The sequence below is a fragment of the Microcaecilia unicolor genome, chromosome 13 (genome assembly GCF_901765095.1).
Source record: "Microcaecilia unicolor chromosome 13, aMicUni1.1, whole genome shotgun sequence".
In the NCBI taxonomy this organism is placed as follows: Eukaryota; Metazoa; Chordata; class Amphibia; order Gymnophiona; family Siphonopidae; genus Microcaecilia; species Microcaecilia unicolor.
In genome coordinates, this window is record NC_044043.1 from 97,046,755 (window position 1) to 97,072,407 (window position 25,653).

At 44.9% G+C, this 25,653-nt stretch overlaps 2 protein-coding genes across 5 annotated transcripts in view; one reads left to right on the forward strand and one right to left on the reverse strand.

Moving 5' to 3' along the window:
• Positions 1-12,433, reverse strand: part of CDC42 (cell division cycle 42) — a 41,936-nt gene extending 29,503 nt beyond the window's left edge. Inside the window, exon 1 of the mRNA XM_030222116.1 lies at positions 12,333-12,433. The gene's annotated coding sequence lies outside the window, so the exon portion shown is untranslated. The remainder of the gene's footprint in view (positions 1-12,332) is intronic.
• A 160-nt stretch (positions 12,434-12,593) lies between these two features.
• AP5B1 (adaptor related protein complex 5 subunit beta 1) lies at positions 12,594-24,812 on the forward strand. Of its 4 annotated transcripts, none has more exons than XM_030222537.1 (3): positions 12,594-12,648; positions 18,749-18,937; positions 21,646-24,812. In XM_030222537.1, the coding sequence occupies exons 2-3, from the start codon at positions 18,788-18,790 to the stop codon at positions 24,277-24,279; spliced, it is 2,784 nt and encodes a 927-aa protein (XP_030078397.1). In that variant the 5' UTR covers positions 12,594-12,648; positions 18,749-18,787; the 3' UTR covers positions 24,280-24,812. The 4 variants fall into 4 exon arrangements, with proteins under 4 accessions (XP_030078397.1, XP_030078395.1, XP_030078398.1 ...); XM_030222535.1 differs by having other exon boundaries at positions 12,610-12,732; XM_030222538.1 differs by lacking the exon at positions 12,594-12,648 and adding an exon at positions 17,898-18,048.
• Positions 24,813-25,653: the final 841 nt, after the last annotated feature.

Consider the following 25,653-nt stretch of genomic DNA (forward strand, 5'->3'; position numbering starts at 1 on the left):
ACAGGGAGGGCTCATGGCTTCATCTGCTATGACTAAAGAAAAGAAAATTACCAAGGTAAGAACCTAATTTTCCCTTCCTTGCCATCAAGCAGATGAAGCCATTACGTATGGGATGTAACAAAGCAATCCCTATATAGGGTAGGAACAGGTCACACCACACGCTAGCACTTGTGCTCCAAAACGCACATCCTTCCTAGCAGCCACATCCAGCCTGTAATGTCGGGCAAAAGAGAGCTTAGAAGCCCATGTTGCTGCACTGCATATCTCTTGACGAGAGAGTGCTCCAGTTTCAGCCCAAGAGGAAGAAATCGCTCTGGTAGAATGCGCCTTAAAGGCTACAGGCGGAGACCGGCCGGCAAGCAGATAAGCTGAAAAGATAGTTTCTTTGAGCCAGTGGACAATAGTGGCTTTAGACGCTGGAGACCCTCTGCGAGGACCTGATAACAAAACAAACAGATGATCATAGATCCTGAAAGAGATAGTAACTCGCAGATACTGCAGCAGAGTCCTGCGCACATCCAACAGGTGCAACTGCCCAAAAGATTCTGGAAATTCCTCCTTATCAAAGGAGGGCAAGAAAATAGGCTGGTTTAGGTGAAACGCTGAAACCACCTTAGGCATGAAGGAAGGCACGGTCCGAACCGTGACCCCGGACTCTGAGAATTGCAGAAATGGGTCTCTACAGGACAGCGCCTGGAGCTCTGACACCCGTCTCGCCGAAGTAATGGCCACAAGAAAAACGGCCTTTAGTGTCAAATCTTTCTCCGATGCTCGCCGAAGCGGCTCAAAAGGAGAAGCCTGCAGGGCCTTCAAAACTAGCCCCAGGTTCCAAGCTGGACAGGGTGCTCGCACGGAAGGCTAGAGCCGAAGCACCCCACTAAGAAACCGTGCCACATCTGGATGAGCAGCTAAAGACACACGAAGGGAGGCCAACGCTGCCACTTGCACCCGCAGGGAATTATAAGCCAAGCCTATTTGTACACCATCCTGCAAAAAGTCCAGAATCGGCGAGACAGGAGCCCGCATGGGTGTGATCGCTTTTGAAGCAAACCAAGACTCAAACTGGCGCCAAATCCTAGCATAAGCCACGGAAGTGGAACGCTTGCGGGCCTGCAGGAGAGTGGAAATGACTGTTTGAATAGCCTTTGTCCCTCAATTGCGCCCTCTCAATCGCCATGCCATAAGACCAAAGCGGCAGGCGTCCTCCATGGCTACCGGGCCCTGTGACAACAGGTTCGGTACCAGAGGTAAAGGAAAGGGAGTCTCCACTAGCATCTGTCGGAGGTCCGCATACCAAGGCCTCCTGGGCCAATCCGGGGCGATGAGGACCACTTCTCCTGGGTGCAGCCGAATCCGCAGGAGCACGCGCCCTATCAAGGGCCACGGAGGGAACACATATAGTAGGTCCGGAGGCCAGGGCTGAGTCAAGGCATCCAACCCTGCCGAGCGAGGATCTCTCCGTCTGCTAAAGAAGCACGGGACTTTGGCATTTGAACTTGTCGCCATAAGATCCATCACGGGCTTTCCCCATTTGGCACATATCTGCAGGAATACTTCGTCTGCTAGTTCCCATTCTGCTGGCTCGATCTGATGCCTGCTTAGATAATCGGCTTGCACGTTGCTCTGACCTGCAATGTGAGCTGCCGACAGAAACTGAAGATGCAGCTCGGCCCAGTGGCAAATCTATTCGGCCTGCGCGGCCCGTGCTCTGCACTGAGTGCCGCCTTGTCGATTTATGTAGGCCACTGCTGTCGTGTTGTCCGACATCACTCTGACAGCCAATCTTTCCAGGGTCACTTGAAAGGCCAGAAGCGCCTGAAACACCGCTTTCAACTCCAGGCGGTTGATGGACCACTCCGCCTCCTCGGGTGTCCATAGACCCTGGGCATGTTTCCCCTTGCAATGTGCACCCCAGCCCTTCAGGCTGGCATCTGTCACTACCAGACACCAATCGGGGAGCGCCAGCGGCATTCCTCGCCGCAGCATGCTGTCTGAGAGCCACCACTCCATGCTGAGTCAGGCCGCAGGGAGCCAAAAAAGTCTGCATTGATAATCCTGAGAAACTGGAGACCATCTTTGAAGTAGGGAATACTGTAGAGGTCTCGGGTGTGCTCTCGCCCAGGGCACCACTTCCAATGTGGCTGTCATCGATCCCAGCAGCTGGACAATGTCCAAAGCTCGCGGGCGGGGCATCCTCAGGAGCAGACGGACCTGATTCTGAAGCTTGCACCGCCTTAGCTCGGGTAGGTATACATAGCCCGAGTCTGTGTCAAACCTGGCCTCCAAATATTCTAGAGATTGCGAGGGGGTCAGGTGACTTTTGGCCATATTGACGACCCAGCCTAGAGATTGAAGTACTGAGACCACTCTGGCTGTACCTTGATAGCTCTCTGTTACAGAGTCTGCTCTGATGAGCCAGTCGTCTAGGTACGGGTGAACCCTGATACCTTCTAGCCTGAGCAAAGCAGCTACTACCACCATTACCTTCGAAAAGGTTCGGGGAGCTGTGGTGAGGCCAAAAGGCAAGGCCTGGAACTGGAAATGTTTTCCCAACACCGCAAACCTCAGAAACTTCTGGTGCGGGGGCCAAATTGGTATGTGCAAGTAAGCTTCAGGTCTAGAGACGTGAGAAACTCTCCTGGCTGTACTGCAGCAATGACGGAGCGCAGGGTTTCCATGTGGAAATGCCGCACTCTCAGGGACTTGTTTAATTCTTTTAAGTCCAGAATATAGCAAAAAGACCCACCTTTTCACGGCACCACAAAGTAGATGGAGTATTGGCCGTAGCCATGTTCGGCGGGAGGTACCGGGGACACGGCCCCTAACTGAATCAGACCTTGCAAAGTCTCTTCTACCGCCGCCCGCTTGGCGGCAGAACCGCATCAAGACTCCACAAACACGTCTCTTACTGGGGCGTTGAATTCTATTCTGTAGCCATCTCTGATCAGGTCCAGAACCCACTGATCTGAGGAAATATTGGCCCACTCCCCGGCAAAGAGGGAAAGACGTCCTCCGATGACAGGAAGCGAGGAGGGGGCCAGCGCACCATCATTGAGAGGGTCACCCCTGAACTCCAGGCCTAGAGCCGGTGGTTGCGGAACGCTTGTCCGAGCAAAAGGAGTTCCTCTGCTGAAAAACGGGCACGAGCAGTGAACCCAGCAGAACGCCCCGGGCGGTACCTTCTAGCTTCACGGAAGCGAGGTCTATAAGAGGAGTGGACCGCCAGGCCACCCTTCTGGAAACAGGAAATGAGGGCGGGACCAGAGGCAGAGCTGAGACACATGGGAAGGCAGTCTGAAGCGCCGCTCGCCTTCACTGCAGACGCCGGACCCTGAGGTAAGAATTTTTAAATTACAGCCGGCATGCAGGAAGGCGAGGGGCTGCCAGAGGACAGGTCGTGCTTGCACTCGGAGGGGACAGAGAGGGAGGGAGGCGCCATGGAACTCGAAGGGGAGGGGCTGGAACTCGGAGAGAGAGGGGGGAGGGGGGAGTGGAACCTTGCTGGCACCCGTTTCATTTCTTTCGGAAACGGGCCTCTTTTACTAGTATGCATATAATTGGTTCTGAACTGAAGGCACTGCTGGCTGTAATTCCTGCCCAAGGACTCATAACAGCTAGACTAAGGACATTTATCAAAACACGGAAAATACCACAGACAGTTTTTCAAAAAGGAACCTCAATGGTGCTCTTGCCCAATAGAAACTGATTTGTTTTATTGAGCTGCAAGCAGAAATGAGCAAGTAGAAACAATACCCTATCAGTATCAATTTACATTTTTCTCAAATTTCAAGAAGTTTACATCCTTGATGAAATTAAGAGAACTAGAAATATGTACCCAGCAGCATTCAATTACATACAGCTCTATCTAGTTCCATGACTAATTTTCTCTTTAATGCATGTTGATATAGAGCAAGTCAAGACAGGAAGAATGCTCGCCAGTAAATGCTCAAAGCTGCCATTTTACTAAGGGGAAAAACAACCATATAGAAACATACACCCAGTGTATATATAGATCCTTGGGTTTATAATTTGGAACATCAGCAGAATACTCCAAAAGCACAAATTTATAAGCAATATTTATTTTATTTTGTTACATTTGTACCCCACGCTTTCCCACTCATGGCAGGCTCAATGCGGCTTACATGGGGCAATGGAGGGTTAAGTGACTTGCCCAGAGTCACAAGGAGCTGCCTGTGCCTGAAGTGGGAATCGAACTCAGTTCCTCAGGACCAAAGTCCACCACCCTAACCACTAGGCCACTCCTCCAAGAAATGTCCAATATAGAGAAACTTGCTGAAATATGAAAGTGCCCAGACCCCTTAGACAGAAATTGCATTGGCTCCCACTGAAGGACCGAATTGCATTCAAAAATTGCACCTTCGTTCATAAAATGATTTATGGAGATGCCCCATCTTACATGTCAGACCTAATAGACTTACCAGAGAGAAACAACAAAAGTTCATCACGTACTTTCTTAAACCTTCACTATCCCAACTGCAGAGGACTCAAATACATCTAGCTTCTCATACATCTGCACACAACTATGGAATGAATTACCGATCACCATAAAAACAACACACAACTTGACAATCTTCCGAAAATTACTGAAGACTTACTTATTCATAAAGACGTACAAAAAAGGATTCCCCATAACGATCTGACTCCTAAATTAATCCAAATACAACTATTATGGAACTCTTCTAAATTGTTTATTTTAATTACATCCTCATTACTGAATATTATATCTTATCCTGATATGTTATGTTTTATCTATTTATCCACTTCCAATCCTTCATGTTATTCTTATGCATCGTTATTTGTAACAATTCTGAAATTCTTATTCCGTTAATATGATTGCCATGATATTCGTACACACCTTACCTATATCTAGATTCTGAAATTCTTATTCTATTAATGTGAATGTCGTTGTAACATATTGTAAGCCACATTGAGCCTGCAAATGGGTGGGAAAATGAGGGATACAAATGCAGCAAATAAATATTCCAATTACCAAAATGCCTCAAGAAAGCAACTTTTTGGTCACCAAAATAAAGCAAAAATCTGCATATGCCACTCACTGTAATACATATGAATATTAATAAAACAAAAAGGGAGCAGTAGAGCAGAAAGAGTGAAGTTTTTCTGTGCTTGGGAATAGTGGGATACAGGGTGATCTTATCTCACAATCTCATGGTGGCAGCAAAACCCAGGATGTGTGCAATTCTGGAGACCGCATCTTCAGAAGGATATGAGCCAGATGGAGTTGGGCTATAAAGACGATCCATGGTGGTTTTCATCATGAAGTACAGAGTAGATAAAGATCTAAATATGTATACATTGGAACAAAGATAGGATAAGTAAGAAATACCTCCAAGTACATAAGCACTGCCATACTGGGAAAAGACCAAGCCCAGCATCCCGTCGCCGACAGCGGCCAATCCAGGCTTCAAGAACCCGGCAACCCCCCCCCCCCCCAAAAAAAAAAAGGACAGGAGGTGGGCCTCTTCTAATTTAAAGTCTGGAATAAGGCATAATAGGATGAACATTAAAGGAGACACACTCAGTACTAATCTAAATATTTTGGTTGTGGATGTGTGGAATAACCTCCCAATGGAGGTGGGAGAGACCGACGGTATCTAAAGCATGGGACAATCACAGAAAAGCCCCAAAGGACAGGAAAGGAATGTACAGCTGACTTCATTTAGATGTAGACTGGATAGGCCAACTCACTGTTTTCAATGGGGATAGAAAAAAAAAACAAAACATGACACCTTCACCATCAAGTTTCATCAACTATGACCTTCCTAGCCATTTCAGAACTGCTCTCCATCCATAATCAACAGCACACCAAGTACATTTCAAGGTTTAAGTTCTACATGTCTGCCTTTGTACTATTGTAACATAGTAGATGACAAAGACCTATACAGTCCATCCAGTCTGCCCAACAAGATAAACTCATTACACATGGTATGTGATACTTCATATGTATACCTGACCTTGGATTTGTCCTTGCCATTTTCAGGGCATAGACATCTGCCCAGCACTGGCTTTGCTTCCCAATTACTGCTGTTGCCCAAGCTCCACTAAGCTTCTATGGATCAATTCCTTCTAAACAGGATTCCTTTGTGTTTATCCCATGCATTTTTGAATTCCATTTTCATCTCCACCACCTCCACTGGAGGGCATTCAAGTATCTATCATCTTCTCTGTAAAAAAAAAAAAAAAAAAAATACTTCCTGACATTATTCCCGAGTCTGCCCCCCTTCAACCTTAATTCATGTCCTCTAGTTCTACCGCCTTCCCATCTCCGGAACAGGCTCGTTTGCGGATTAATACCTTTAAAATATTTGAACGTCTCTATCATATCACCCCCGTTTCTCCTTTCCTCCAGGGTATACACATTCAGATCAGCAAGTCTCTCCTCCTACATCGTCTAATGCAAATTCCATACCATTTCTGCAGCTTTTCTTTGACCCATTTTGTCTTTTTACATTGTTAGCAAGATATGGCCTCCAAAATTGAACACAATACTCCAAGTGGGGCCTCATTAATGACTTGTAGAGGGGCATCAACACATCCTTTCTTCTGCTGGTTATACTCCTTTCTATGCAGTCTAGCATCCTTCTGGCCACAGCCACCACCTTGTCACATTGTTTCTTCACCTTCAGATCCTTGGACACCATCACCCCAAGGTTCCTCTCCTAAGTCAAGGTTACCAATCTCTTCCCTCCTATCTGGTATCTTGGGTTTCTGCACAAGTGAATCACTCTGCACTTCTTCGCATTAAATTTTAACTCAATTCAATAAATACAGTCACCGTAACTCAATTTCCTTTATGATTTTTGATTAAATTTTAACTGCCAGACCCTTGACCATTCTTCCAATGTTTGGAGATCCCTTCTCATGGTTTATACTCCTTCCAAGGTATCCACTCTATTGGCTATCTTCATGTCCTACCCAAAAAGGCATACATTTCCTTCTAACTTGTACTAAGTATTCGCTGCCCTGTATATTGAATTGGTTGTTGCTGACTAAATTTTAAAAATATATATATTTTTAACCACAAGCGCAACACCTGAATATGCCCCAATCAATCCAAAAATTGTATTTAGGAATTTAGAGAATAAACAAGAAGTCAAAAATATATTGAATAGGGTAACAATTCAAAAAACAAAAAAAAAAAAGAATTTAATGCTGTGATGAAACAATATAAATTACAGTTGTCTGTCATGTTCTAAAGTAAGGTCTTTTATGCTGCAGCTGTGGCTTGCTAAGTTAAGCTATAATTGTCTGACATCACTATGGGTGGGAGCACACAGGCATCACAGAAAGAAAAAAAAATGGAGGAATCCATTTAGGAGTTGTGGTTACATCAAAAATGAGCCTACACTGAAGGATGTTTCCTAAATTCTGCACCACTAAAATCATATTGAACATAATGCACTCTTGAGATCATTCAGGGGGCCCTTTTATAAAAGCTTAGCATGTGCTAAATGCTAAGAAGTCTATTTTATTCCTAATAGAATTAGCATGTGCTATGCTTTTGAAAAAGGGCCCCCTAGTATTTTAAGTACAAATATTTTTAATAGATTCAAGAAATGTAAAAATATAGATTACTCTTTACAATTAGCATTAACAGAATTAAAAATGCCTAGCAATTGAGAAGGGAATATTAGAATATAATCTTAAAATCAACTACAGTGCAGATAATTCACGACATTAACATTTAGTTACAAAAAGGAAAAGCTAAGATCATGAATACGCATTCTAAACAAATCAAAATCACCAGCTTATCAATTTACCCCCGTTTACTAAGCTGTGCTAGCAGCTACTGTGAACTAATGATGACACATTCACTTTGAATGGGCTGTGTCAGCATTACTGTACGGCTTAGTAATTGGGGAGGGTGGTTTAATATTTTATATCTGTAAATAGTCATGACCATACAAAAAAAATCAAAGGAATAAAAATTTTAATTTTTTTCCCACGATTTATATTGCAAACATTCTTCAAATAACTGTCTAAAATCAATACACAAGAATTCCCTGGGGCAGCATTTTTTAAAGTGAAATTACTTCCACCCTGACATTAGAGTAAGAACTCTTATTGTTTGAATTCCAAGCAGTTCACTCCCCATCTAGTGGAATCACTCCTCCCCCTTTTATCATATAATCTAGAATCACAAAATGTCTCCTGCAGCCAATTCAGCAGTGTATAAAAACACTGATCACCATAAAAATCCAATGCTTTCCGTGGCATGTTTGATACCAAACTCCCAAATACATTTTACTTATTAGTCTACTCTTTGGCAACTGTATTTCCTAGCTGTAGTAAGACTATCTGAAACTAAGAATGAAACACTCACATACATTATACATGATTGCACTACATTATGAAAGCCAAAATATGTCTAATGCACGTTTAGGTTTTTTATATAAGAAGACACCTTCTAGGTCTTTAGGCATAAAGAGGTAACCCATTCCTACTTTGGTTCAATTATTATATTCTCTGCAAAATAAAACTTTACATTTTGATCAGAAGAAATAGAGATGGCAGCCACACCACCAAACCCAATGGAAAGCATAAGCTTTTTTCTATGTCCAGTTAGAACTGCTTGCACAGCCTGTGCAAGAAGCCAGGTTAATAAATACTTGCTTATGTCCTTAATATTTTTCTAAAAATAAGATGTGCACAACAATCAAGGTCTTAATGTGCAAAGAAAATAAGCGACCTAATCAACTTTCGGAAATCACTGAAGACTTATCTCTTCAATAGAACATACCACAATGACCCATCACCTGAACTTTAGTACATTACAACTTTAACTGTCATTTTATTATTGATCCCGCTACAACTAATGCTTTCTCTCATTTGTTTTACATATATTCTTCTGTAATTATTAATTGTATCTTCTCTCTGCTATGGCAATAACCAGAGCGGAATATTGTAAACCACATTGAGCCTGCAAATAGGTGGGAAAATGTGGGATACAAATGCTACAAATAAATAAAGACAAAATTCAATGAACAGATCTGTGGGAGACAGAGGAAGGGAATAGAAAATAAAGTGTGACAGGTATTCCTTAATCCCTGAGGCCCATTAGCTATATTTTTGCACACAATTGTGTTCCTCCTCAAATTCCCCCAAAACAACGGGGAAAATAATCTGCCCTGCACCTTGGGTACTCTCCTGGCAACCCTACTGGGCAGACTGGATGGACCATTTTTTACATGCTACCATCAACTGACACCTAGAAATGAGCTTTGCCACATTGAGCCTGCAAAAAGGTGGGAAATTGTGGGATACAAATGCAACAAATAAATAAACTGTGCTCAAAAAGACATCAGAACACAGCTCATAAAATTCCCACTGTAATGAAGACCTTAACTATTTCAGCACAGTCACCAGAAATGTACAGAAAAGAAAACAGCTTAGTGCACGGTTTTCAGGCAAGGTCTGAAGAGAGGGTTAACTCATTCTGCTGCTGTCAGCACCAATTAAGATTTTATGCCCCTTTCTTCTTTACCTCCAGCATATGGAACCTACAACTTTTTCTAGCCTTGTTGAACAGAGCGAGCCGGGGGGGAAGGGGACTGGAGCAAACAAATGCAGGTCTGTTATTATGTATTGGCACCCAGAACTGCATGTGTCTGCATATGATGGAATGCCACTTTGAACATAAACATCAGTATTTCAAAACTTGTTCTAGGCACTTGCTATTCTGTGCATACAATTTTGGAATAGTACTGTTGATGCATAGAGTGGCAACCCATCATGTGCAGATACATGCATGCATGCATGAAATTTCAGGCACCAATACAATTTTATGTATGGCTCCTGCTAGCACAGACCCATGTGAACACCTTGCTGGTCCTCTCTCTTGTTAGCACCTTTTTTTGCACTCATCCTATTACCATACAATTTGCTTAGGAAATAAGGGAGCATTTTTTGTTGTTGTTTTTAACACAAGCATTAGGAAACCCTGTGCTGAGCTATAGTGCAAAGACCTAACTTATGTTTTTCTGCACTGCCTCACCCCCCCCCCCCCACCCCAATACCCTCCACTGATTTTTCAGATCTACTTACTAAGTGTAGAAGGGAAAACCTACCAATACAGCAGGATGTAAGAGAGACTCTTGCTAAAGATAAATCAGTGGTTCCTAACAGTCACCCAGCCAATCAGATTTTCAATGTACCCATAATGAATATGCATAAGTTTGCATGCACAGCTTCCATTGTATGTAAACTTCTCTCATGCAAATGCATCATAGGACTAGGTTAAGAACCTCTGAAATATTCTAATGAAGTTCTTGTATCTATGTGTAGAATAGTGCACAAAACAAAAAACCACACATAAGCACATGGCCTAGTTGCCTGAATGAAACAGTCTTATGATAGTTTACCCATGTTCTGAAGATACTGAACAGAGCATATCTGAACATGCAGAATCTTCATCATGTTAATAAATATTCTTATGCTACTATTTTTTCCCTGTCTTCCCTAACCATACCTCCTCAAATTACTACCTTAATTTTCATGTTTGAGAAAAATATAGTTGTGACTTTAAAATACTACACTTTTTAAAATAAAAGTCAAATGTTCCTTTTACAGGTTTTCTTTTTGTTTGTTTTTTCATGTCAGTGCAAAATCTTCCTGAATGGTGATTTAAATGAAATCCACCTTGCATGACGTCTCCACTCCCTAAGGGCCTCTCCTGGCCACCTACCTCAAGAGTAAGAACTCATACATCATAGGGCCTTAACACCCTTCCTACCCACCCTTACTGGGAATCAAAATTTATCCAGGTCCCTTATAGAAACAAAAAGATTTGTCTTCTATTACTACTACTACTTAACATTTCTAGAGCGCTACTAGGGTTACGCAGCGCTGTACAGTTTAACAAAGAAGGCCAGTCCCTGCTCGAAGGAGCTTACAATCTAAAGGACGAAATGTCAAGTTGGGGCAGTCAAGATTTCCTGAATAGAGATGTAGTGGTTATTAAGGCCATACTCCTCGATAAAAGTGCGTGTAACATCCCCCACAATAAGAAAGAGTGCTTTCCCAGGTCATTACACAAAAGAGCATATTATAAGCGCACGGGTCTGTCCTCCCACCCCACCTAATTTATTTTTTATTTACTGCATTTGTATCCCACATTTTCCCACCTCTTTGCAGGCTCAATGTGGCTAACAATACATCATGAGTGGTGTAACAAAAAACTAACATTCCTTCTCCTCACCCATACAAGCATATAGATTAACACTCTGTATAACCCCTGAAGCTCATGTTAAAATTCCATGAACAGCCTTCCATCATATCAAAGAACACGAGCACCCCTCCCCCGGCACACTGATGCCAAAGGACGGGCCAACCTGTGGGAAAATGAAAAGCACTTATTTATTGCATTTGTATCCCACATTATCCCACCTATTTGCAGGCTCAATGTGGCTTACAGAGTGTGGTTATGACATAGTCAACTCAAGATAACGGGTACAGTGTTTAATGTTAGAAGATTAGGTACGGGAAGATCTACAGAATCATTTCATCGTAACAGGTACAATTGTTGATGTTTGAAGGTTAGGTAAGGGAAGCTAGACAGAAGGTGTTAAAGTAGTACAGAGGTGAACTTCCTCTAGAGAGAGAAGAAAAGCCACATTTATATGTCTATTCAAATGAGATTTCAGAGAGGACCCAGAGCAACCATCTTGCTTCGGCTCATAACACCCTCACCCCACTCCTAAAGGGCTGACTTACTTTCCTGTTATCCCTAACACCAAATGTATTTTTTTTGTACCCTGCTACGGTGATGCCATAACAGGTCACTGTAAAGCCACACTGAGCCTGCAAATAGGTGGGAAAACGTGGGATACGAGTGCAAAAAATAAAAACAGCCAGCGAAACTGAACAACACAAAGCGCGACGGCTCCTTCCTGTCGGGATACCGCCAGACAGGAAGGAGGAGTCGCGATATATACATACAACAGCGGAAGGAAGGAAGAACGAGCAGCGTTACCAACGCCCATCCCCCCCAGCCAGAGCACCGCGGATTCATCCACCACTTCCGGCTTTAACAGCACCAGTAACACTCTCCCCCCCCCCACCTCGAGCCAAGGTTCTGCCCCGTCCTCGCGCCGGGAACCGTTAACGGTCCCGCTCTCGCCTCCTCAAGGCCCTGCTTTGATTTACAGGCTCCGACTCCCCCCCTCCCGCTCCGACAGTGTTAAAATTCCAGCGTCGCCTCACGGCAGCCGTTATTGTGGCCCCACGTCACGGACCCGTTTTGTTCCTCCGCCTCCTCTAATGGCGGGACGGTTAAGCCCCCGGTCTCTCACCTCACGGCCCCGCTCCGCTCTCGTCGCCTTAGTTTCACCGGGCGTTGGCAGCTCCGCACAGGGTCTCCTAAGGAAAGAGGCAGGGGCACGCACGGACGCACGCACGCCCCAGACGTCATGGTGGCTCAGGCGTCAGCAAGCCGATTGGATGAAGCTGGCGCGGAAGAGGGCGGGGCCTGCGGGGGTAGCGCGTTTGCGTCACGCGACGTGAGGATTGCGGAAGAAGCGCCGAGTAGTAGTAGTGGACTATTGGACTGGGCAGTGGGCTGCTGTTGGATTTCGTGCGATGGGGGAGACCGGGACGGGTCCCGTGAAGGTGCGGAGGGGCTGGAAAAGATTCGACCTATCTTTCAGTAGAAAAGAAGCATAAATGATCCTCCCCAAAGAGGTTCCTTCCTAAGTACGTCTGACCCGGCCTTTCCTTAAGCTCGGGATCTGCTTCTTTTGCAGACAGACACTGACTTCTTGTACTTCCCACTTCACTTTTTCCTGCCCATTTATCATTTCTCATCATTTATTCTGCATTTGCTGAGGCTTTGGCCATGCTCTGCACATGCAATCAAAGTGAGCTATTTTGTCACATGGTCTTTCTTTTCTAACATGGGGCATCAGGTCTACCCAGGAAGGTTGGTGAAATTGTTCCTGCCGCACATTGCAGGTTATTTTCCCATGTTTGTGGTGTTGCCATTGCATCTGCCACAAAGTGCAGCTTATTTTTACCATGTTTCTAGTGTGTCAGGGTTGTACCTGCCACACAGCGCAGTATACTTTTCCCATACTTGAAGTGTCAGGGTTGTACCTGTTGCACAATGCAGGTTAGTTTTCCCATGCTTGTGGTGTTGGCATCATAGGAGCCGACTCTGTGGGTGCTTGAGCACCCCCAATATTGAGAAAATTCCTTGTATGTGTCCAGGGAGGGGTTATTTCCACTGGGCTTAGCACCCCCAATAATTTTGAAAAGTTGGCTCCTATGGTTGGCATTGCATCTGCCACAAACTGCAGGTTATTTTTGCCATGTTTGTAGTGTCAGCAGGGCTTTTTTTTTTTTTTTTTTTTGAGGGGGTACTGAGTACCGGCACCTTTTCTATTGTCTGCTAAAACTGAGCCATGGTCCCCAAGTTTTAATGAAAGAGCTCAGGGTCTACACACCAATTCTGCCTTGTTATACATTCTCTGACTGGTTGCAGGGGGCCTGGCTATTGAGGGGTGGGTCCCTCAGTGATCACCTCACCCCTGAAGGGTGGCCTGGAATTTGAGTACCGGCACCAGACAGTTCAGTATACTTTTCCCACGCTTTAAGTGTCAGGGTTGTACCTGTTGCACTTCCCATGTTTGTGGTGTTGGGGTTGTACCTGCCGCACAGTGCAGGTTACTTTTCCCATGCTTGAAGTTTTGGGGTTGTTCCTGCTGCGCAGTGCAGGTTGCTTTTCCCATGATTTCTCAGAAATACAAAAGTCATTTTATAGATGAAGTGCTGTACGTGTGGTTTACATCCTCTTGCCTTTTAGGGATCCACTGCCAGGCTCGGCAAAAGAAAGTGGTTCACTATGAGAATTCTGATTTGCGTGTTTTCCCTGATTTGAACTTGGAGACGGTGCGGAAGTGTCGAGAATTCTGGCGGTATAAGCAGGATTTTCAGAATAAAGGCTACCAGGCTGGACTATGGTATCCTGCTCATTTGGTTGTGACTATACAGGGCGTAAAAAGTTCCTCAGTGCCCCAAAGGAGGCCAAAGCATTGCTCCATACCTTGAAGGCCTCAGGAGAGGGGCCCATGAGTTATTTTCCTGCTTCATCAGACCTGGGGAGAGGAGCCCATTCTCCTCGTAGGACTGCATATATTGCACATCTTTGGAGGTTCAACACTCCTGTACTTCTCTTGGAGCTGTGTTACTCCAGGAATGAGTTGATCCATCCTTGGATCAGGAGGGACAACTGGATGGTGGGGCCGTCGCCCCTTCTTTGTCCGCCTCCCCGGGAGTGGCTGATAGTGGGCCGGGATCTGGCACCCCAGTTGTGGACTCTGAGTAGCAATGTGTATCATTGCTGGCTGCTTTGGTCTCCTCTATCATCTAGAGATGGTCAATGAGGGACAAGTTTCCTGGGCTCGCTAGATTTTGTACTGTTTTGTGTGTGTAGTGTGTTTGGGGAAGAGTGCATGTGTGTTATTGGAATGATTGTGGGTTGGAGGCAGGGTGGGAGGGGGTTGGGAGGTGGACAGCGGGTTTTGGAGTTTGGGGGGGTGGAGGTTGGGGCATAAGAAGATCGCAAAGTTGGTGGGAACAATTGAGCTGTTTTGATTTTTTTGGGCCTTGGGTTTGGTAATGGTAGTCTTGGGACTCTGATTGGGACTGGCCTTGTCTTGAGACTCAAGGTCTGAATTTGCAGTATTGGTTCTGATTTTTGTATGTTATTTGGTGTCCTTGGTTACTGATTTTCAGGTGTGTTTCTTGGAATGTGGGGGGGGGGGGATATTATCGCCCATTAAACGCCAGAAAATACTTCAAGCTCTGAATCGGCAGAAGACATCTGTGGCCTTCCTCCAAGAAACTCAGAGGCCGCTGAACATGCTGAACTCAAGAGATGGTGGGTAGCACAGTATATTGAGTCTCTTGCGGTCTCTAAGAAAGCAAGGGTCAGTATTTTTTTTCGGAAGGGGCTATTGGTGGACGTCGAGCAGGTGGTTACTGATACTGCAGGATGTTGTATTATAGCCCTGGTCATAGAAGGTACTCCCTTTCTGCTTTGTAACTTTTACTGTAAACATTGGGGGAGTATATGGTTTTTGCTAGTATTTTGAGGGAGCTCCATAAATAGGGGGATTTTAATAGAGTAATGGATCATACCCTTGATAAGACCTTCAATCCCCATTCTGAGTCAGTTGATATTACTAAAGGGGTTCCTCTCTTATGTGAGTCTCTTGATTTGCTGGACGCTTGGAGGGTCCTTCATCACTTCTGCGGGATTTCACTCATTTGTCAAGAGCCCATAGTACTCATTCTCACCTTGACTATTAATGTTGCGCTCCTTATTCACTAAGGTGGGATCAGCAGATATTGGACCTATTGAAAAGATTTTTGCCCACGCCATTCTATGGGTCACTTTGGAGATTTTCTGCTCAATAAATGGAAAGATTATGCCCAGAATAATTCCGCCCATGAGTCTGACACCTGCCCGTTTTGGGAGACTGCTAAAGCAGTCTTGTGTGGTGATATCCTAGCATATGCTTGTCATGAATGGAGACATCGGGATAGGGAGATTCTTCGTGGAGAGCTTGTGGGGTTCGACCCATTGCTCATCTCAAAACTCAGTTATTGGCTACTCAGGCGACTTGGAACAGACTTTTGCATCAGAGGGCAGTTAAATCAGCTAAATATTATCCGTATCAATTATACCAATTTGGGCATAAGCCAGGGCAGCTTTTAGCTTGGATGGTGCAACAGTGGCACGGCACAGCATTGGTGGCGTGACTACGAGAGGGCAATCGGTTACTTCATTCGGATGTGGATATTGCCCAGGCATTTTGTTCTTTTTCCGCTTCTCTTTACACTGTGGATAGGGAGTCTGACCTGGATAGTAAGGCTTAGCTGGAGGATCAGAATTTGCCGTTTCCAACAGATCGGGATCATCAGAAGCTTAATGCTTCTATTACAGAGGAGGAGATGTCTTTGGCCATTAAGCAGTGTGGGCTGGGTAAGGCCTGATAGCCTGAGGGTGGAATTTTATAAGCTCTTGGGAAAACACATTCTTCGCCCCTTTACAGCCCATTTTAATGCTGTTATTAAGTCCCAGCATCTACTGGGCATTCTTGGTCTGGCACAAATTGTTGTTGAATCGTTTTGGACAACCTGCTCAGCATACAGATCTTTTACCTATTGTGGGAAATCCTGCCTTTCCCCCTGGGTTGGGCAGGGGCCCCTTCCATTGCTGAGCTTCTTGTGGCCTTAGTTTTTGTCACCACATTTTGAGGGAAGATGGGTCCTTAAAGTCCTTGGAGGAATTATCAAGGGGGGGGGGGGTGAAGATTCGTGACCCGACTGTTTTTGCCTATCATCAATTTGCTCATTATGTTGCCTCTGCTTAGGTTGGGTTTTGTGAGCGGCACAGCTGCCAAATTGTATGATTTTTTTTTTTTAAGCTGATTCCCCTGACTCTCTGTCACTTTTTGAGCTTCACAGGGCACTCCAGACCCTCCTTCCTTTGTGATGCATATTTTTACTAATTGTGTGATTTTTATCTGCAAGGGTAACTCACTTAGGGGTCCTTCTATTAAGCTGCGGTAAAAAGTGGCCTTAGCATGCTCTTACATGGGGTTTTTCTGCACGATAAAACCATTTTTCAGTGATATTCTAATTTTTGTATTAACGGTCAAGCGATAATGTTGCCATAAGTGTGTAGCCATTAAAAAACATTAAAAATATTAATATTAAAAAATATTTTTATCTTATTTATTTTTTACATTTGTATCCCACCTTTTCCCACTTATTAGTAGGCTCAAAGTGGCTTACATAGTTTCGGAGAGGTGGTTACAGACTCCGGTGTGAACAAATACAGTATAGGGTTACTATTACAGTGACAAGTACAGTAAAGAAATATCGGTAAATAGGTTGGGGTGATTCAGACAAAATGTTAGGGTGTGATCATGCGTCGGTGTTGAAAACTGTCCATTTCCTGATTAAAATGCCATATTTCATTATTCGGTGTTTATGTCAGATACTATGGGATATGCCTTCTTGAACATGTGAGTTTTTAGGTTTTTTTCGGTAATCAATAGAAATAAAACATGGAAAAGAAAATAAGATGATACCTTTTTTATTGGACATAACAATACATTTCTTGATTAGTTTTCGAAGGTTGCCCTTCTTCGTCAGATCGGAAATAAGCAAATGTTGGTAGATGGCAGTATATATAAGTGATATCAAAACTCAACTTCACAATTTCGTATGGGACTGAACCTTTCTACTGATTAAATCAACACTTAGATCTATACAAGGTTCTGAATGAATTGTGCACACTTATGTTTATGTATGCATAGGAGGAAAAGGCCTCGCGCAAACTCCTGTTTACTTCAACATATAGTTTAATAGGAGTTGGACTTCCTTATCATCGGCAAAAAACCTCCTGAGTGGGGCTCTTAATGATACTTTACTATGTTTTAAACTCACAGACTAAAGTAAGTTCTAACTTAGCTTTCAAACTTAGCTTTATAGTCCTGGTCTTAATGCCTTTCTCCAGAGGATGACCGTGATCAACGGCGGCCAGCATTTTGAATTGCTTCTTCAGCTTCAGGATCACAGGCCAATTATTCTCTGCTCAATTTAGCTGGCGGTCGCTATTAAGACATTAAGACCAGGACTATAAAGCTAAGTTAGAACTTACTTTTATAGTCTGTGAGTTTAAAACTTGGAGGTGTATTTTCAAAGCACTTAGACTTACAATGTTCCATAGGTTAATATGGAACTTTGTAAGTCTAAGTGTTTTGAAAATGAGCCCGATAGTAAAGTATCCACAATGAATATGCATGAAAGAGATTTGCATGCAATGGAGGCAGTTTATGCAGATCAATCTCATACATATTCATTGTGGGTACCTTGAAAACCTGACTGGCAAGGAAGTACTCCAGGACCAACATGGGAAATACTGCCTTAGGTTGTAAGATAGTGCTGGCTATGAAAATATTTAAAAATAAATAAGTACAAATTACAACATTTTACTTGGTAATAAATTGCAATATCGATCTTTCAGATTGGTGAGTCTTTCTGCTTTTTGCTCATCTGAACTCATGTGCTGGGAGCTGGCACACTGGATTACGTGAAATATACAGATGTGTGGGCCACAGCCATTTCTTTTTTGCTTTTTATTTGATTTTCGTAACGCTACATGAAAGCCAGTCTTTGGAAAGGAAACGGTGAAATATTTCACAGTCTAAAAGAAATTATCCACAGAAATTTCCACTTAATTAGTCCACATTACGGAGTGAATTCAAAAGCAAAATAAACCAGAGAGAGCTGGAAACTAGGAAAATTATTATCAAAGTAAATGCAGCACGGGGACCAAAAACTTGTAAACTGTAAGAAAAACAATTCCAGAATCTTCTTTTAAAAGATCCTTGTCCTCTTAAGAAAAACTGTAGTTGAGATGGCTCATAAAAGATAGAAGAATGGATATCAAACACAGCTACACATTTGCGTGGCTATCTGCAGCCGTGTCCAACGGGTGTTTGAGGGCCAAAACCATTTCTGACTGTGATAATCCACAGAAGATGCGTCTTTGCCAGGCCCAAGTCTTTTATTCCTCCTCTGAGAACAGTTATTGCAGCGAAATGGGGGTGGGGGGGATTTTTATCCCAGAGTTTTAAAGGATTTATTTCTAACACTAATTTCCTATGTTTACAAGAACATTTCTCTGTTTTGTCAGGTTTCTCAGTGTTGATCTCGGTGACCTTTGAACATAACCATGGTGGCTGGAAACGGTGCTGACTGGGGTCGGCGGATCACCTCTTTCCGCTTCAGCCCCAGACGCTTTTTGTCCAATGAGGGCACAAAGGAATTTGTCGAGGAATTGTTACAAGACCTGAAGAGTGAGAAGGTCACCGAACAAAGAAAGGTAACATGACTCGGGTTAAGCCCAGCGTGACGACATTACTGCCAATTTCCACAATGCTGATTCAGCAGAGAAGGAGGGTTGAGGAACTGCATATCTCGGTCATGAAAGAAAATGTTTATGCTATAGGTTTAATAAGTTGTCCCACAGAATTCATAGCGGATTCAGACTTTTCTATCCACAGTACCGAATTATGCCCCCAGAATTGTCATCCAGCCACACACACACAAACTATCTACCACCACACGCTCACAAATTTTCCCCAGTACCAAGTCACCCACCTCCACATGCTCACAAATGAACCCCAGCACCTCTGATGCTCACAAATTATCCCCCACCCCAGCTAGAAGAAGGTGAACAGCGCTTCCTAATTCTCTTCTCCAAAATAAACCCTGATATTTTACTCAGTAAAGTGAGGATGTGTTCTTTGCTTGATTTATAACTAGTGAAATTCCTGGAGCAACATAAAATTTAAAATCAGAAAATCAAGAGCCCTGCCCATGTTGTGCCTGTTCTGAGAGAGAGAGAAGTTTGCTACTGCTGCTGTCTGTGGTGTACCTATTCAGTGGGGTGGGGGGGAGAGAGAGCCTGCACTGCCCCTCTCTGTGCTGTATCTGTTCAGTGGTGGGGGGGGGGGGGGAGGAGAGCCTGCCCTGTCCCTGTGCTGTATCTGTTCAATGGTGGAGCAGTGTGTTGGGGGGGGGAGCCTGCATTGTCCCTCCCTGTGCTGTATCTGTGGGGGGGGGGGGGAGCCTGCACTGTCCCTCCCTGTGCTGTATCTGTGTGTGGTGGGGGGAGCCTGCACTGTCCCTCCCTGTGCTTCATCTGTTCAGTGTTGGGGGGGGGGGGGGGAGAGCCTGCCCTGTCCCTCTCTATGCTGTATCTGTTCAGTGGTGGAGCAGGGCTTGTGTTTGTGCACACGTGTACTTGCAGATCCGTGTGCTTGTGCTGTACCTGTTCCATCTTTGCTTATACCCTACACTGTCAATTAAAATGTTCTATTACATATTGTGTTGACATTGTAATGTAGCATACTATGCCCATACTTTGTATTGTTATTTGACTATTTTTACTGCTGTAATTGTCTATCGCTTATGATTTATTCTTACTGTACACCACCTTGAGTGAATTCTTTCAAAAAGGCGATAAATAAATCCTAATAAATAAATTAAATAAACCTACCTTTTGACAAGGGGACTTTACAAAATCTTTTGTCCCATAAGAACATAAGAGTTGCCCTACCGGGTCAAACCAAAGGTCCATCTAGCCTAGTATCCTGCTTCCAGCAGTGGGCCAGGTCGCAAGTACCTGGCAGATTCCTGTTGCCATTCAGTGTCTGTGGAAATGAATTCTCTCCATTCAGGACCTTTGTGTCAGGCTTGGATGCCCCTTTAAAACTAAAACATCTTCATTTAAGCTTTTCTGTAGTTATATTTTGAGGCCACCGTTCCAGAGGCATTTCTGACCTCGTGCTGAGAGTTATTACCTTTCCCAACACAGCTTCCTTAGCGTCCCTCCGGACCAGACCAGGATTGGACTGATGGGGTTGTGCACCAGCAGGTGGAGACTGAGAAAATTCTAAGACTAGAGAGCCAATGGGAGCCCTGGCCATGTGACCCTAGCCTCAGTATTTTCTCAGTCTCCCAGCAGGTAGGAAGTGAGCCCATCAGTCTCTCTTTTTCTCTTTTTTTTTTTTTTAGAAGCTAATAATAAGGACAATAAGGCTGCTGCTACTTCTTCTTCTATGCCTGGGGAATCTCTGTTAGAGGCTTGGCAGATAGGGATTTCTTTTCTTTCTTTTCCAGCCTCTGGGGTGCTAAACTCGGGTGCCCCGAGTCCCTCCCCCCCTTCCTCCCCATCTCCCATACTTAGCTGGGAAGGGCTACCCTTTCGCGTTTGGGAGAGGCAGCCACTTTTACTTTAAAATAAATAAATAAATATTCCCGTATTTAAGCAAGAGAAGTGTGATGCTGTCTTGAAGGGGTCTTTCCCTTAATTTAGTTTCTGGTTTTCTCTAGCAAAGTATGAAAATGGAGCTAACACGTACCGTGGTCCTTGCCTTCCCTGTCTAGCAGTCTTTCTGTCCCAGCTGTAACATTTTGCACCTGAACACCCAGGAAGTAATGGATTCTCCAACCACGCACTGTTTTAGGCTCCTGGACTGCTTTTGCTCATTTCTGTCCACTCCCATTGGGAATCTTAAGGAAGCCGTTCCCTTAATGCTATGCTATGCTGTGAGTCTTATATTCCGCAGTTCAAAAAAAGATTCTAAGCAAATGATAGTATTGTGTCAGCGTACACATAGCTCATCTGATGCCCCCCTCTCTTCCCTCTGCCAGCCTAGAGGCTGTTACAGACCTGAAGGACCTGTGGCGACTCTCCTTCTGGCCTTGTCCCCAGCACTGGCTAGCTTGTTTTAACCATACATGTTGTGTACATGTACTATATACTAACAGGTCATTTATGGTCGTTAATGTGCTCATGGACAGCTTGACCCGTTTCGCACCTGTTTAATGCTCATTGTTCATGTGTCTGGATGTTTGTCCATCCTCAGTGAGGCTGCATGATTGCGTGTGTCTATGAAAACTGTCTGTTTGCATGCATATTTATACCAGAACACCGTGTGTGTTGTTTTTCTAATTACATCTCTCCCTGCTTATCTAACCACATGTTACATGCATGTACAAAAACTCTTCTGGTTTCTTTTCCAGATTTCTACGTTGACTCTGTTTTTGGAGTTTCCACTGCTCCTTTGTCCGGATGCAGAGTCTGGAGAGCAAACTGCAGAAATACTGCTCGATATGTTTTCCCAGACGCCCAATTCTGCCAAATTTCTGACTCTGAAGTGTCACCTTCTGTTGGCCATTGAGACGCTCCTGATCAGCACCGACAGTTTCAAGGAGGATGTAAAAGCGGCACAGGAGCTGTTGTCCCTGTTGATGCAACTCGCCTCTGACCTGAATGACAAAAAGCAGGGGGAAGCACTTAGGCCCCTACGGATTACGGCCTGTGAAGGCCTTCGAGAACTGGAGAGCTGCTATCCAGGACTGTTGTCTCAGAAGCTGGAACTCCTCTACTCCATGCGACAGCAGGAGATGACGGCCGCTCACCAGTCCTACACCCTGTTGTACAGCGTCGCATTAAAGAACGCAGTTCAACTTTTGGCACAGCGAGGGGCTCCAACAGATGGGGCACTGAAAGAGATGATATCAAGAAATGAAGGATTCTTATGGCATGCTGCTGAGAATACTAGGGGAGGCTTGTCCGTGACAGGAGAGCAGTTTTTGTTGCTTCCTGCTAATGGAGGGACCAAAGAGTTAAAGTCCATTTTGTCTCTCCTGCTGGAGGATCTGTATCTCCTGACCTCGGTGTCCCAGAGCAGTCTTCTCTGGCAGCTGATTCAGGTGGTGGCCATAATTCGCACCCTCTCACCGGTCATCTTCAAGTCACAACTAGTGCGCCTGTTCGGTACCATGGACATCTCCCTTTTCCACAGCATCCTACAGATGAAAGGGCTCTTTACGGACAGCCTTTTCACGGCCGAGGACGAAAGCTTCCTACTGAAAAGATTGGTAGGCATGACGCAGCACCCGCTGCTAAGCACGCCAGTCAAGCTTTTCTACATAGACTGCCTGCTCCATTTTCCGGAAAACCGCCCTCTTAATTCGAACACGGAAGAGAACCTGCCTGTCCTCCTTTCTGTTCAAATGACTGCATCCTTGTTTCCGACGGTTTTTCATGACAACAGCACCATGCTTTCCAGACAGAACTTACTAAGCTTGGTGTACTTGGAGAACGAAGGCCCCGAGACTGAGAGGGGGATGGGGTATCTCTCTGAGCACATCATGTCCCTCCACGCCATAGTCCTCTACAACACCAATCGAGAGTTCACAGCCACCTTCTTCCGGACCGTGTTTCTGTTTGTTCGTTACTTCAACTTCTCCGAAACACTAATGGAGGATATGATACAGAAGATTTTAGAGCTTTACCGGAAGAATGCCGCGTTGGCTCCCTATCTTATCAACCTCATTAATCAGACACACAAGCTGCTAAATGTCCCCAGCTGGTCAATTGCCCTGTCCAAGGCCTTGCAGTCGCTTATAGTGGAGCTGCCTTTTCAAAGACTTGCGCCTCCAATGTTGCATTGGCACTTGAAGGTCCTTGCTAGGATAGCAAAGGAGAATGCCATCTCGCAGAACAGCAGCATTCAGCTTCTTCTGAACATCGCGCTCTGTACTGACTTATGTAGTTCAGGTGACTGGAAAACCGGGAACGCTATCCTATCGGTGTGCAAAAGTATACTGCGGCACCAACAGCTCGATGCCATTTTTGCCATCTTGGCGGACCTGCTTCAGTACCTGCTGCTCCATTTTGAAGACATTGATATCCAAGAGCGTGCTCGTTTCTATTATATGCTGCTCGCTAATCTTTCCAAGGACAAACTCACTACGATCCTGTCCATGACGTCTACCGTAGGACAAAGCAAGACCAAGACCTTGTCCTCCATCATGTCCGAGGATGAGAACTTCTCCTCACTTATGACGATTCACGCCACAGAGCAGCCTGTCCTTCAGCTCCGTCGACTTAATGATGAGGTTTGCGCATTGCCTGTGTACACAGGCTTGTTGTCAGAAGAGTTTACAACCGGCTGCTGCTTGAAGGAGTATTACGAACAGTTTGCAAACTCTCCGGCTCCATCTGCATTGACTCTCCAATACCTCCTGGCCTTCACAAATAACGTTAGGCCTCAGGATCACAAGCTTTTTTGCATTGAGCTGCAGTTTGAACAGTCTGACTCTAGCTATGAGCCCATTCAGGTCATTAACGTGCCTTGCCTGTTTATTGAAAGACAACCTGAAGTGGTGTCTCTTACCCTGGAGCCCCGGCTTCCCTGTCCCACCGCGCTTTCTGTGACTGCCACGTACAGTACCGAAGATGGGGCCACCTATCAAAGCCAGCTGCAGCCCCTCAAAATCAGTTTCTGTGATATATTCCTTCCACTACCCCTGCTGACCGCATGGCCTTTGAAAGCTCAGTGCCAACTCTTTGAAGAGCTTTGGCAGTCTTTCCAGCCTGATACAGCAGATCTGTACGCCGAGAGTCTCTTCTGTTTCTCCCTCTCCCAGCAGAGCCTCAGCGACTTTGTACATAATGCTTTTGCGAGATTTGTTGTGTCATCACACTCTGACGTTTATAAGATTGGGATATTTTTGCTTCCAAAATTCCACATGTTGATGCAAATGAAGGTCCTGGATGATACAGCTAGTATCAGGATTCGAACAGATAACTGGGAAGTGTTACCACACTTAAGTTCTTATCTGAAAGAAAGAATTGCAAGGCAGTAATCTACAGTACGGGGGGGGGGGGGGGGGCTGGAACAAGAAGGAAAACTGTGTTTTACAGGTTTATGCTATTTATGAATCCAGAGTTAAGGAAGCTTGTTTACAAAATGATGTGATCATTTTTGCATCATTTAAACTGAACTAGAAGGCCTGTCGTAAAAGGCCAAAGAAGGGGTTTGTCTGCTTAAATCATGTACAGCTCTTGTTCTGGGGGGAGGGGAGGACAAATCCTTTGTAGGCTGTGAAAACCACTATCCAAAGTATTCCAAAATTGTGTTTTTAGACCACAGCTGCAATTAACTGTCCAGCAGATCAATATAGTTTGCAAAAGAAAATATAGAAATAATATGAGTGTATTTGTACAAGACAGTGAGGCTGTTTACACATTAGGGCTGTACCAAATATTTGTATTGTATTCGATTCAATTCAGCCCACAATACATTATTCAGTATTTGGCTGAATAATAATTTAAATTAGAATACTAATAATCCAAGGCTCTACTGTGCTAAATCCTACTGAAATAAACACCTGATCTCTAATTTACATAAGTACATAAGTAATGCCATAAAAGTATTAGTAAAATTCTCCGAGGACAAGCAGGCTGCTTGTTCTCACTGATGGGTGACGTCCACGGCAGCCCCTCCAATCGGAATCTTCACTAGCAAAGTCCTTTGCTAGCCCTCGCGCGCCCGCGCGCACCGCGCATGCGCGGCCGTCTTCCCGCCCGAAACCGGCTCGAGCCGGCCAGTCTTCTTTTGTCCGCACTCGGTACGGTCGTGTTTTCGCCGTGTCGAGCCCCGGAAAGTCGACCTCGCGCGTCCAAATTCTGTTTGAGCGTGTTTTTTTCCTTCGGGAAAGCTTTGTTAGTCGGGAAGTGCTCCGGAAACCCTTCGACCAGGTTTCGTGTCAATCCTCCCCGTACTTCCAGCTTTTGCCCCGGTAAGTTTTCTTTCGTCGTCGGGGTAGGCCTCTTTTCGGCCTCGGTCGAGACTTTTTCTCCCTCTAAATTTTTGGTGCTTCAATTTTCGCCATTTCGGCTTTTGATTTCGCCGGCGTGATTTTTCCGCCCATGACATCGAAGCCTTCCAGCGGCTTCAAGAAGTGCACCCAGTGCGCCCGGGTTATCTCGCTCACTGATCGACACTCGTCGTGTCTTCAGTGTCTGGGGGCCGAGCACCGCCCTCAGAACTGTAGTCTGTGTTCCCTTCTTCAAAGGCGGACTCAGGTAGCGAGACTAGCCCAGTGGAACGTGTTGTTCTCGGGCTCTTCGTCGGCATCGGCACCGGGATCTTCGAGTGCATCGACGTCGTCAGCGTCCAGACCATCTTCCTCGGCCGCCCCTGCATCGAGTGCATCGAGGCATCGGGCCTCTGCATC

What these genes read in the sequence shown, in the direction of transcription:
- AP5B1 (XM_030222537.1), top strand. Translation starts at nt 18,788, where the DNA reads ATGGTGGCTGGAAACGGTGCTGACTGGGGTCGGCGGATCACCTCTTTC. An exon ending in AGGTCACCGAACAAAGAAAG is followed by an intron (nt 18,938 to 21,645) that starts GTAACATGACTC and finishes TTTCTTTTCCAG; the next exon opens with ATTTCTACGTTGACTCTGTT.